At 55.4% G+C, this 12423-nt stretch overlaps 2 protein-coding genes across 2 annotated transcripts in view; both read right to left on the bottom strand.

Annotated features, from left to right (window-relative positions):
* Positions 1-826: 826 nt before the first annotated feature.
* On the bottom strand, positions 827-2129 carry NRN1L (neuritin 1 like). Its single transcript, XM_003799432.1, has 3 exons — positions 2060-2129; positions 1234-1366; positions 827-1112 (listed from the first exon to the last, which is right to left on the bottom strand). Exons 1-3 carry the CDS (start codon positions 2127-2129, stop codon positions 827-829), a joined length of 489 nt encoding a protein of 162 aa, XP_003799480.1.
* A 305-nt stretch (positions 2130-2434) lies between these two features.
* Positions 2435-12423, bottom strand: part of EDC4 (enhancer of mRNA decapping 4) — a 12273-nt gene continuing 2284 nt past the window's right edge. Inside the window, exons 2-29 of the mRNA XM_003799379.2 lie at positions 11248-11404; positions 10745-10856; positions 10361-10460; positions 9908-10097; positions 9652-9799; positions 9469-9573; positions 9058-9167; positions 8886-8969; positions 8699-8794; positions 8503-8605; positions 8204-8384; positions 7770-7842; positions 7577-7668; positions 7311-7498; positions 7120-7235; positions 6871-7027; positions 6099-6532; positions 5906-6010; positions 5668-5820; positions 5549-5585; positions 5237-5414; positions 4985-5140; positions 4761-4876; positions 4497-4662; positions 4085-4271; positions 3774-3993; positions 3231-3394; positions 2435-2983 (exon numbers count right to left, since the gene is read on the bottom strand). Of these exons, the coding sequence (XP_003799427.1) occupies positions 2791-2983; positions 3231-3394; positions 3774-3993; positions 4085-4271; positions 4497-4662; positions 4761-4876; positions 4985-5140; positions 5237-5414; positions 5549-5585; positions 5668-5820; positions 5906-6010; positions 6099-6532; positions 6871-7027; positions 7120-7235; positions 7311-7498; positions 7577-7668; positions 7770-7842; positions 8204-8384; positions 8503-8605; positions 8699-8794; positions 8886-8969; positions 9058-9167; positions 9469-9573; positions 9652-9799; positions 9908-10097; positions 10361-10460; positions 10745-10856; positions 11248-11404 (4121 nt within the window). The 3' untranslated portion in view covers positions 2435-2790. The remainder of the gene's footprint in view (positions 2984-3230; positions 3395-3773; positions 3994-4084; positions 4272-4496; positions 4663-4760; positions 4877-4984; positions 5141-5236; positions 5415-5548; positions 5586-5667; positions 5821-5905; positions 6011-6098; positions 6533-6870; positions 7028-7119; positions 7236-7310; positions 7499-7576; positions 7669-7769; positions 7843-8203; positions 8385-8502; positions 8606-8698; positions 8795-8885; positions 8970-9057; positions 9168-9468; positions 9574-9651; positions 9800-9907; positions 10098-10360; positions 10461-10744; positions 10857-11247; positions 11405-12423) is intronic.

Raw genomic sequence — 12423 nt, forward strand, 5'->3', positions numbered from 1 at the left:
GGGCTGGATTCAAACCCACCACCTTAGGTGCATGTGGCTGGCACCTCAGCCACCTGAGCCACAGGCACCGAGCCTGCCTACCTCTTTTCAAAGAACAAGTTTGTGGAGAACAAGTCCAGAGGACCCCTTATAGTGACCCCAGTTTCTGTAGCTTCAGGTCATGTCTGGAGCTTGAATGTGGACTCCATCAGGAGCTCCCCACTTTTTTCCCCCAGATGGTCCAGGAACTCGGAGAAGGAGACTGAGCACATAGCCTGAGCTGTGTTTTGAAGGTTGAGGCGTAGTTCACCAGACTGGGGAGGAGGCGAGATGATCAACAGCCTGGAGGCTGGAAAATGGGGTGGACAGGCTGGGTTGGCTCCGGGGATCAAGGGCAATCCACCACTTCACCTGGCTGCTAGGGGGCAGGACCTGAGGAGCAGGCAGTGAGAGGCCCAAGGGGTTGAAAACTGTCTTCCTCCTGACCCTGCCTGGTCCCTCCCCAGCCAGTCCAGGAAGGTGGAGAAAGGCTGTGAGTTCCTGCAGATCTCTGTCTCCATCGTAGCTCTTGGGACCTGTGCGCAATGGAACCTCTGTGCCGCTGTCTGAAACGAGTGTTTGTATGGAGGGAAATGGAGTCCCCTTTAGCAGCCCTCTTCCCCACCCATCCCATGCTGAGGATCAGCTTCTGGAGGCTCCGCCCCAGCCAAGCGGGGCCAAAGCCAGGAGAAAGGAAGGAGCTTAATACAAATATAAATACCTTTAATGAAAAGCCTGCTCTGCAGAGCCCGGACAATGCCTCTGGTGGAGGGCTGGAGGCACTGGCGCTGCCGTCCCACTGGACTGGCTAGGCCAGAGGCCCCAGGAGGCAGGCCAGCACCAGAGCAGCCGCCAGCAGCAGGGGCGCGGGGGCAGGGACCGGTGCAGACGCTGTCCCGCGCAAAGTCTCCTGGTTTGTCTCCGGGCCTGCGCCACGCTCTCTGACTCGCACGGGGGCGCCGCACAGAGCGTGCAAGTTATGCGGGTGTGGGGCCCGGCGAGCTTCTCGCTGTAGTGACTCCCACACAGCTGCCGCCTCCTCTGGGCAGCCGGACAGGACCCGCCAGGCGCAGGCATGGAAGTCATTCCAAGACCTGTTAAGAGAGCGGGATTAGGTGGGGGTGCGAGGAGATTTGGGACCAGAAAGGAAGAGGTTCAGGCCCCAAGGTGGCGTGGATTGGGCTGCTTGCTGCCTTGCACCGCATGCACCAGTACCTGCAGATGGTTTCCAGCTCGCCTCCGCTGCCCATGCCGTCCCCCAAGCGGATGAGACACCCAGCGAAGCCCTGGTATATGGTGTCGCATAGGTTTGGGCTTGCTGTAGCTGCTGTCAGGGGAGGTATAAGGACTAGGGAGTTGGGGGAAGAGTGGTTGATAGGATGAGTCGTCCCTCCCCCACCTACCCCGACTTGTTTACCTGGGAATGCTCTGGGGACGTGACTCAGCTGAGAAGGATGCCCCAGGGAACTGAGAGGTATGTCTGGGGGATTGCCTATCTCCACCCTCTTCAAGGCAGGACCTGGGATGGGATTTGTACGAGGAGAGAGGACATGGTGTCCCACGGGGTCAGCTCTACCTTTGAGCTTCTGGGACCCCAGGTGGTGTGAGGATGGTCCATGTGAAGGAGGCAGGACCACAAAGAGCAGGTGCAGTCTCTGCACAAGCCTGAACAAGCCTTACCTGGCCCTCCCACCTCATCCCCAAAGATAGGTATTATTTTGGATAAGACAAGGCAGAATAGAGAGGGACTGGGATCCAGGGCAGACCCTCACAGAGGACCTCAGGGACCCTACAGCTGGTCTGGGACTCCAGCCATTGGCCATGGCTCCCTTTACCAGAAGGGCTGCTGAATTTTGAAGTTCTTCCCTGCATAACAGGGAGTCGGTTTGTGCCTCTCACTTTCCTTCCTAAAGCCTCCAGCACACCTTCCTGCAGCCCTTACAACTCTTCCAGGAAGACTGTACCCCCAACCCCCATACTCAGCCTAGCCAGGCCGGGGGAGGAAGTGCGGCCCAGACCAGGTCTAGACACTCGCACTCACCAAGTGGCAGCAACAGCAATAGTCTTAGGGTACGGGGCGGCCGCAGGCAGCAGCGGTAGTAGCAGCGCATCTTCCCTGGCTTGGGAGCCTAGTGCGGGAGCTAGCTGCTCGCAGCGCAGCCTCTAGGCCCAGCCCCCGGAGGAAAGGGCAGTGATTGGATGGAAGCCGGGGGCGGGCCTCCGAAGCCAGCCAGTGGCCCCACCTCTGGCACCCAGATCGACTCAAAAGTGAGAAGCCATCACCAATGCGCAGGGGTACAGGCTGGTGCTAAGCAGGCCCCAGAGTCAGGGAGCACGACCTGTAAAGGCTGGTAGCAGATGAGTGCCCAGACAAGAATAGCTATACACCAAAGACAAACCAAAAGCACACACGTACTCCATTTTATTCCAAAAGCATTTAATTGAATTTCTCAATGTTTTTCAAAAACAAAAAGATCCAAATTGGAGGTAAAAAGGAACATGGAAAATTCAACTCAAGTGGTGTCATGATCTCCGGGTCATGCGGCAGGCATGGCAGAACCCAAGAAGGCACAATACCTGCCCTGGGCCCAGCCTAAACCTCCTGGCTACCACAACCTGTAGACCACGGCCAGTATTCCTTGCCCCCCAACCCCCAAACATCCCAGAGGTGAGGGCCTGAGCAGATAAAGGACAGACACAATTCTGCCTTGACCTAGGCCTGTCTGCTGTCCTTCAGTGCCACTTCATCCCTAGGCAAGACAGGCTTAGCAGCTAAGGGAGGCTAGGGGTCACAAGGCCATGTAGCATGAGGCTAAGACGCCGGGCTGCTTTGCCAAGTGAGTTGTGTGGTTCAGCCTGCAGGAACTGAAAGAGCTTCTGGCGCACTTGGGCCATGACAGAGCCCATGTGGTCCCGAGTGATGGGATCACTGTGGTCCAGGTGCATCACCGCCTCTTCCAGGTAGCTGGGGATTGAGGAAAAGGACAGGCTACAGGTGGGCGCACCAGCAGATGGGAGCGCCCCCTGGTGGCACTGAGATTCAGAGGGATCGGTGACAAAGGAGGCCTCCAAGCCTCAGCCTGGTGAAGGCAGAGATTGGTGGAAAAAGTAGAAAGGGGAGTCTAGTAGAAGTGGGAATACCCTTAGAACCGCTCCCTCCTCACCCCCCTACCCCACAGCTTATCTCCTAGTCCCTGCCTGCCCCCACTCACCTGAGCTTGAGGTCAGTTCGAGTGCCCAGGTCAGATGCCAGCTGCTGGATAAGGGAAAGGAGCACAGGCTGGGAGAGAGGGCAGGGTGGCTGCCCAAAAACCTGGGCTGGGTCCACAGTTTCACATACATACAGCACCAGGTTCAGGTCAGCAGCTGTCAGTGCCTGGGGGAGAACAGGGCAGCAGTGTTTACCACTAGTATTAGTATGGAATATTTGCTTGTTTGCACTGTGTGGCCTGGGGGAGGATGACCAGAGTGGGGTAGTGAGAGCTCCAGAAGGGCCCAGAGAGCACTGTCGGGCTGTATTGTACCCCAGAAGATCAAGGTTTCCTGAGAAGAGTAGTCATGGAGCTGGGTTGAGTTGGGAAGAAAAAGGTCTAGAAAGAGGGAGAAACAGAGGAAATGGCCTGGAGGTCAAAGGACCCCAAGAACAGTCCACTGGGGCTGGAAGGCCCAGAGCCTGGTGAGTAGAGTGGAATGTATAGTGCATAGGCCTTGTCTAGAAACACCTGACCCTTACCAGGGCCATGCACCTATTATACCTGCTGGAAGGCCTGATTGAGGTGGCCCTGCTGTAGCAGCTGCAAAATATGGGCTTGCTGGGCCTGGCAGTCAAGGTGAGCAGAAGGAACAGGTGTGCCAGCAGCTGAGCGCATGGCCTGCATGATGCTGGAGGTGACAGCAGCCTGCTGCTCCTTAAGCGCCACACTTACTTCACCTTTAACAATGCGCTGTACCTGTGCTAAAATTGACTCCTGTAGGCTGCAAAAAAAAGTGAGGCAGATGAAGTAGACAGGGAGCACCACTTGGCCCCTCCCAGACCGCCACCTTGCCCAATACCCTGCCTACTTACCTGCCCACAGCCATGTGCAACTGATGCTGCACCTCAGCCCGAACACTGCTAGACACAGTGGCTGCCATCTGCTCAGTGGCACTCTGCAATGTGCCGACCAGGCCCCGCAGCTGGGCCAGCACAGGTTCCCTTGCCTCCTGTTCCCGTGCCTTCCGACTCTTCATGTGACTTTCTAGCTGCTGTAAGTCTAAGAAGTGACCACAGGGACCATAAGAGGGATGGTAGGAGAAAAGAGAGCAGCCCCTCCCACTCTGGGTTATAAGACCACACTCATGGGTGGCACCTGTGGCTCAAAGGAATAGGGTGCCAGCCCCATGTGCCCATCTCCTATGTCAAAGGAGGTGGCGGGTTCAAACCCAGCCCCGGCCAAAAACTGCAAAAAAACCCCCCCAAAACAAAAAACCACACTCACACTCCTGTGTGCCCAACCGGAAGCTATCATTGATTTGCTGGAACATGGCCTGGCAGCTCTTCTCAAAGGCTGGCAGCACCACACTCTGGAAGGCCTCACGGTAGGCAGCCTGCATTGGCCCCTGTAACGTATCTGCAGCTGCTCGGGCAATGGTATCAGTCAAGTTCTGGGGTAGAAAGAGGGGCTGAGTTGAAAGCCTGAACCCAACCTGGCCTGACTAGGACCACCAACCACCCTGCTCCCCTATCTTGGGCCCAACAGCACCTTGGACTTGAGCAGCTTTGAGATATTCTCTTTCATGCTGCCTTCCACAGCTGTGAGCTTGGTGGCCACTGAGTTACTCAGTTGGCCTGCCACAGGCTCCAGACTCCTGGAGACACCTGGGGCAGGGGAGGAGAAAATGGAGCCAGGATAGAAAGTTTGACAGGTGCCCCCACTCCCACCTGGCCCACCCAAAGGAAGTCTCCGTGCAAACCTCAAAAACTCACTTGGGAGAACTGTCTTCTTGATCTCATCCCTTATGCTGCGCTCTAGCCGCCCAGCTACAGCTGAAGACAGTGCCTGTGATAGCTGCTGTGTCAGCTGCTCCTGCAGCTGCCCACCCCGCTGTTGCCCCTCTGCCAGTGCCCGCTCTAGTCGCCGCTCTATGCTGTAGCTAAGGAACAGGACTGAAGCAGGTCTATACCCTTTCCCAGGCCAGGAATACTTCCCCTAGAAAGTGCTACCACCCTTAAGGATACGTTCCTGCTCATGTCGGGTCTCAAGGGCTCGTTCTACGTGGCCCATGACAGTGCTCTGTAGGCCTTCAAGCTGGGTACACAGACGCTGCAGCAGCTCCTCTTGGCTATGCCGTAGCTCTGCCAGCTCTCTTTGCTGTTGCCAAATTAATGCTGGCCAGTCCTCAGGTGGCTCTGCCACCTGCCAATAGCATTGTCAGTCACATTTTGTCTATCTTACCCATTTCCATACACCAGACTAGGGAATGACCCAGAGCCCTTCCCCACTCTCAGAAGGTGGGGTCCTGTTAGTAGAAAGGGGGCTTGTTCACTTACCTGGTGCTCTGTGAGCCGGGATCCCATGGCTGAATCCCTGCCAAAGGCGAGAAGCACCTCAGGTCATGTCAGGCAGCCTACAGATCACCCTTCTCTCTCTTCCCAAGACCCTTCCATACCCATCATCCTTCTTGCTCTTCCTCTTGAGCTTGGGTGAGGATCGAGGGGATCCCTTGGTCTTCCAGTCCTTGGCAGGTAGCCGTGGAGTTGGAACTTTGGTGCCAAACCCTCCTGAAGCAGAGGCAAGACTGGCCACTTCATCATCATGGTCACTGTGGGAAGGAGAGGGAGGGGGCTGAGCATTTGTCCCCTTGTTGACACTCCCTTATGAGGAAAATGGTGTAGGGTGGCTCCCACCTTTGTTCAGCACTAGCATCCTGGCTGTCATGTTGCTGCAACAGGTGATAAGGTGGTCGGTGGAAGGCCAGGCTCTTGTGCTTTTCCTGAAGGCCATTCCTGGGGCTAGGGGGACCGGCCAACTCAGCAGTGGTTGATTCTATCTAAAGCTCCTCCCACCAGCACATTTTCCCCCCAACCCCAAGCTCCTCACCTCTCTGCCAGAGTGCTACAAGTCTCACGAGTAATGTCAGGTGCTGTAGGCCAAACCTGACTGTCAGAGGTTGTGGCCTCCTGGGTTAAGGCTGCCTCCAGGAGAGAGGGGGTACTATGCCGATCTCCATCCCCAGAGCTTCCATCCAGGCCCAGCTGGGGGCCAAGCTCAGGCCCTGGCCTGGGCCGGGGGGACAGCAGGTGTAGTGCTGAGGCAGCTGAGGCCATACTGTCTGGCTCAAGGCCCTCTGGTGCAGAGGACCCAAAGCCACGGGACAGGGCCTCAGATGCAATCTCAGGGATGTCCTGAGACAGGGCAGTGGAAGCTGAGGAGATAACATCAGGGGAACGGGTGCGGCTGGGGGAGGCCTGGGGTAGCCCCAGGGGCTCCACTTCTTGTAACTCCAGGGACAGTGCAGAGGCAGCAGTAGGCACCTGAGGTGGGCCAAAGATGGACGCTTAAGTGATGGGAGGTGAAGCAGAAGGGCACAGAGACAAGGCATTGGTACGTATTAGTAGTGACAAGAGACAAAACAATGGGAATGCAGGTCAAAAACAGGGTCACAGCACAGGAGAGGACATGGAGACAGGAAGGCTGATGAAATGTCCTCCTGCGAACATGGGGGCTGACATGACCTCAGAAGGAACAAGGACCATGTAAGGTATAGCAGGGGTAGCACCGGGGATATGTGAAGGGAGACTGCTGCCCACCTTTCCTACTGTTGCCCTCCTGCTAGGTGGCACCTCACATACCCATGCATGCATACACGCACCTGCCCTGGCCCCTTGGTAGTCAATTTGTCAGCTGGGCTGGGGAGCAGGCCAGGCAAGAGGCTGCGTGGGCTTGCCTGGAGGCTGCTGCTGCTGCTGCTCATTGTCAGACTGCCATCCAGCTGCAGCTTAGGACTCAAGCTCAGCTCCTCAGGTGGTCTGGTGGTGGGAAGTCTAATTTGTCAATAGCCAGAGCTGCGTATTATCTGGCACCAGCCCCTGCCATCCACCAACTCTGACCCTTACCTTACCTGGGCAAAGAGGGGTCCACAGCTGAAGTGCTACTCATGGCAGACACAGCTGTCAGAGAGCTGCTGCTGCTACTGCTGCTGCTGCTGCTGCTACTACTACTAGGGGATGCAGTGATCTGGGGAGATGCAGAATATGAGGGCTGTGGCCTGCAGTTGGGATATTCCCAGGTCCCCCTACCCTGAGGGGGTACCTGCTGCAAGGAGGCGCTGGGTGTCATGAAGGCATCAGGCGTCATCAACTTGGGCTTGGTCTCACTGCTCAGACTGAGGAAATCAGCAGGTGCAGGCAGCTCCACAATTCGTCGGAGGTCAGGCTGGGAGCCATGAGCTGTTGCTCCCAGACCCTCAGAGCCTAGTTCAGGCCGAGACTCCCCAAATGCTGCAAAGCAAGGTGCCACTTAAGTCAGATCTCAGACCCCAATCAGTCCAACCTCCCTCCCTCTCACCCCTTACTCACCAAAGTCCTCATGGGCAGTGTGGGTAGGGAGTGGGGCCACCACATCAGGGTTCAGCTGTGGCTGGAAGCGGATCTGCACATCTTGTAGTGCCCTACAGGAAAAGGAGGAGGAGGACAGAGTGCTCAGATGGGCCAAGGTCAATAGAGTAGGGACAGGCACAGCAGAACTGGTGGGCCACCCACACACACTCACTTAGTATGCACGCAGAAGAGCTTGATAAGCACACCGGCTGCAGACTCCATGGCACCAACTCCGTGGGTACCTTCTGAAAGGACAGTGTGTTTGGGGGCGGCACCTGTGGCTCAGTGAGTAGGGCGCTGGCCCCATATACCGAGGGTGGCGAGTTCAAACCCAGCCCCGGCCAAACTGCAACAAAAAGGCGGGTGCCTGTAGTCCCAGCTACTTGGGAGGCTAAGGCAAGAAAATTGCCTAAGCCCAAGAGCTGGAGGTTTCTGTGAGTTGTGATACCCACAGCACTCTACCGAGGGTGACAAAATGAGACTCTGTCTCTTAAAAATAAATAAATAAATAAAATGAAAGGACAGTGTGATGATTAAGCCCCTGGCCCTCTTTGTGCCTCAGCACCCTCTACATATGGACATACAGCCGATTCTGAGGCAGCTCACCAGCCCCCAAGCTGTCATTCTCCTCCTCAGCAGGGAGCACCTCAGTGTGCCGCAGCCGGCAGCGACTCACAACCTGAATTCCAAAGCTCAGCACAGGGTGAGTGAGCAGGAACTCTGAGATGGAGCTGAAACAGGCTCGGCCCTCCTCCTGGTTCTGCAGCAGCTCCATCACGTACAGAACCTGCATGGACAGTACATTCCTGGTTAAGCTCAGAGGCTGTGAGGACTGCAGATGTGCCACACACCCCTATCCTCCCTAATGACACTGACTCTACCTAGGGTGCCCCATAACAGCCTACCTTCCGCTGCACATCACTGAGAATTAGGTATTCCGCTGACAGGTCCAAGCAGACCTTAAGGCTGGGGGGCACACTCACTGAGCTGAAGATATCTGGGGAGAAGCTAGAAAGCCGTGAAGCAGAGTAAATGAGGCTGAGAGCTGAAGAAACCCCCCCACCCCTGCTGCCACCCCCAGGCCTCCCAGCCCCTGCTTACCGAATGGTCTGCAGGCAGGTCCAGGATACCGTGCACCACATCTTTAGCTCCCGATTCTGGTCAGCACCAGTAATAAGGAACCTCCAGAAAGGGATCCTGCAGGGCATACGGCAATGAGTGGTTGACTTGGCCTCCTACTGGCAGCTCATGGACAGCCCACCACCCACTTGTCTGCCCACTCACTCACTCAGGGTCCTGTTTCCTATGGTTGTCACAGAATAGGAGGCAGGAGAGGGGCCGTCCGTCGTGAGGCTTCCACTCATGCAGACACCTGCAGACGGGCAGGTGAGGGGCCTGAGTGAGTGCTTTCCTGGTCTCCTACCTAGGGGAGGGTCCTGGTCCTGCAAGCTTTGCCTTACCTTGGCTCATCCTGCCCCTCAATGTAGATCTGCCAGAACTTGACATAGCCATCATGGCTTGCAGTAGCCAGGACAGTCCCGTCAGGGGAGAGGGCTCCTTCACTTAGGCACTGGGAAGAACCCAAAGAACTTTGCTTTGCTATCTGACTAGAGGTGGAAACGACCCCTTCTCAAATGAGGATGGTAGTGACCCACAGTGGACTTGCCGTTTGTGTGACTAACTGAATGAACAGAGAAGATCACACCCTCAGAGCACAACTAGGTTAGGAGTAACCCACAGATGAGGGCCACTTTGTGCTCAGAGTCCCATAGACAGAGGGACAATAAAGCTGCCTGGGCAGCTGTGGATATGGAGAAAAGATGATGGAGGGGGAGGGGGAGGGTAAGGGAGGTGGGCAGCTGCAAGCTTACCGTGCTATGGCCTTTTACCACAATGAAGCCCTGCTTGATTTGGCTGACATCCACAGGCCAGGTGCTGTGGTTGGAGCGGAGCATGTCCAGGTCCCACACCTCAGCCTGGAGGGTACAAGGAGGTTCAGTCCATATCCATTCTTTGGCTGCTCTGATGCCTCTCGACCATCCCCAGCCCCTTACCCGGTCTTCATGCAGCAGGGCCACTGTTGGGCTGCTCTCCTCACAGCAGTCCTCACTCTCCTCGGGGATGAAGGGACACCAGATGATCCTACGGAAATGATTCAGTGGCGTGCCCTCTGGCTGCCGGATATGGACCAAGATCTCTTCTCTGAGCAAGGTGTTAAGGGCTAGAGAGGTAGATGATGGTATGTGTCTGGCAGCCCCATTTCTACCCACCCTTCTTTAGTCCCTCCACCTAATACCAGGGGAGGGATACTGAATTTTGCCATTAATCAGAGCCAAGCGCCACACAAACAGGTTGCCTGCCTCATCCAGGCAGGCCAATTGTGGAGAGTTGAGGTGTGCAAAGGCTAGATCAGCCACACTGCCTGTGAAGCCCTTGAGCAGGGTCCGCTCCGAAGTGCTGACACTGATTACCCGCACCATTGCTGAGCCATTGTTGGCGGCTGGAATCAAGAAAGCAGTAAGTCATAAGCAAGTATCTAAGCCTAGGCAGCAGCAGAGAAGGCCTGCCCTTGCCTGTCTCACTGCCATCACCACAGTCTCATGCTTAGTTTTCCCACTCAGCTCCCCAATGCCTGGCAGAGGTTGGGGCAGCATGGAGAAGCCTTTCATTGTACCCCTAAGTGGGCTGAGTGACCTGATGCTGGGTCTGGCTTTCTGGGACTTCTAGCAAAACACTTCCCTCCTCTCCCCTGCCCCTACTCACCCCGAATGGCATAGGCCAAGAAAGAATTAGACACAGCAATCAGGTTGCCATAGTAGTACTTCTGCTCCCAGTCATACTTGGCGACAGGCTGGATTTTCACCTGAGAACCCAGCAGGAGAGAAGTCATAGAAGTTGAGGGCTGGGGTAGTTTCCCCAGAACCTAGGAGATCCCAGCATCCCTGGGATGTGAAGGCCATAAATACAAACCCAGCTACCCAATGACACCTCCTGGGGCCAGATTCCCATAGAGGCTTGGTACCCAACCCTGGTTTCCTGAAATTGGGGCATACTACCTATTTGTCACACGAACTGGCAACATGGGGGATATGGAAGAATTAGAAGTGCCCCCATATATTATATATGCCACGGCATCCTTGTACCCACCTTGTTGCTGCCCCGGGCCTTGCTTGAAATGCTAGAATCACTGCTGGCCACAATCTCTACTTCCTTAGCCAAAATCCCAATGCAGGTGGAACTGTCGTCTCCTGAGAGGCAGCTAAGGGGAAGGGTATACAAACTTTGTGTCTTGTTCATCCAAGGCTCAATGGGCAGGGCTGGGAGGAGGAGAGGACACAGCCACCCTGGTGAGAGGGTCTAGTCCCAGCTTTGCCTGGCCCACTGGCCCCAGACCCATAGCTCCCCTTGCTCATCTCCCTCCTTAGGAATGAACCTACTTCCATTCTAAACCAGGCATCTTGGGCAAACCCTTGAGCTTGTCCTTGCCTCTCATACTAGTGCAAACTCAATGTGGTTAAGTGCTCTGCCCCAAATCATCTAGAGGAACAGCAGCAGAGGCTTCTGGCCCCTTTTACCCCCATCTCATGCCTTCAGCTAAGCAGGTGCCTCAAAGATACCATCACCACCATTGCCATCTCCCAGGTACTCACATGACCTGCTTCTCCTGCAGATTAATGGGCGGCATGGTCCGGAGACCAGTCTTGCTTGTTGAGGTACCATCACCCGAGCAGAGGGGGTCTGGGACCAGGAGCCCATTGAGGTCACCATTGTAGGTGCTGGATGGTCTTGGGCTCTCTGCACTGGGGCCTGGAGACAGAGGGGCACCCTGACAAGATTGCTCTATCTGCCCACTAGCCTCTCATGCAGAGTTTTCTTCCAGAACTATGAGGTGCTCTAGAAAGACTCAACTGAGGAAGGCATGAGGAGGGGCTAGAAAGGCCCTTTGTTCATCTCATTCTATTAACAATGATATATACCAGGAGCAAGAATGAGTATGAAGCTCTTCTACCTGGGGAAGGGACCCTCTGAGGCCAGTTAATACTCGGGCATGGGTCAGCACAGAGAAATCTGTGTGCTTTAAGGGAGGTCATGGGAAGGGTCAAGGACTCAGAGGAGGTGCCAACATTGCCATTTTTTCCAGGATACTTAAATACAAGAAGGATGGAGAGAAAATAACACTGCAGAGGCCTCAGGTATGATGCTAAGGTGTTCAGACTCTGCCTGTGGGTAAGGAGGGCCACAAGAATTTGGTGTTTTTTTTTTTGAGACAGAGCCTCAAGCTGTTGCCCTGGGTAGAGTGCCGGGGCATCACAGCTCACAGCAACCTCTAACTCCTGGGCTCAAGCGATTCTCCTGCCTCCGCCTCCCAAGTAGCTGGGACTGCAGGAGCCCGTCACAACACCCAGCTATTCTTTGGTTGCAGCTGTCATTGTTGCTTGGCAGGTCTAGGCTGTATTTGAACCCGCCAGCTTAGGTGTATGTGGCTGGCACCTTAGCCGCTTCAGCCACAGGCACCACAAGAGTTTTTAATGGGAAGGTGACATAGTCACCTACAGCCAGGAGGCTGATTACTGCAAGGTGAAATGCAGAACAGTTGGAATCAGGATGAGATTCTTGGTCTGGGTGAGGGCCTAGAGAGACCAAGGTAGAGAGTTTGGAGAGAAGATGGGCTTCTAAGGCATGAAAGTACACTGAAAAAATGTGGGAGGGCCCTGTCCCATACAGAAATGGCTCAAAAGAAGCTACCTTGGGCAGCTAAACTCAGGAATCATGGATACAAAGACACTGAACATGGCGGGTTCAAATCCCCAGCCCGGGCCGCCAAA

This window comes from Otolemur garnettii, unplaced genomic scaffold (assembly GCF_000181295.1).
Source record: "Otolemur garnettii isolate 467f Iridium unplaced genomic scaffold, OtoGar3 scaffold00151, whole genome shotgun sequence".
Classification (NCBI taxonomy): Eukaryota; Metazoa; Chordata; class Mammalia; order Primates; family Galagidae; genus Otolemur; species Otolemur garnettii.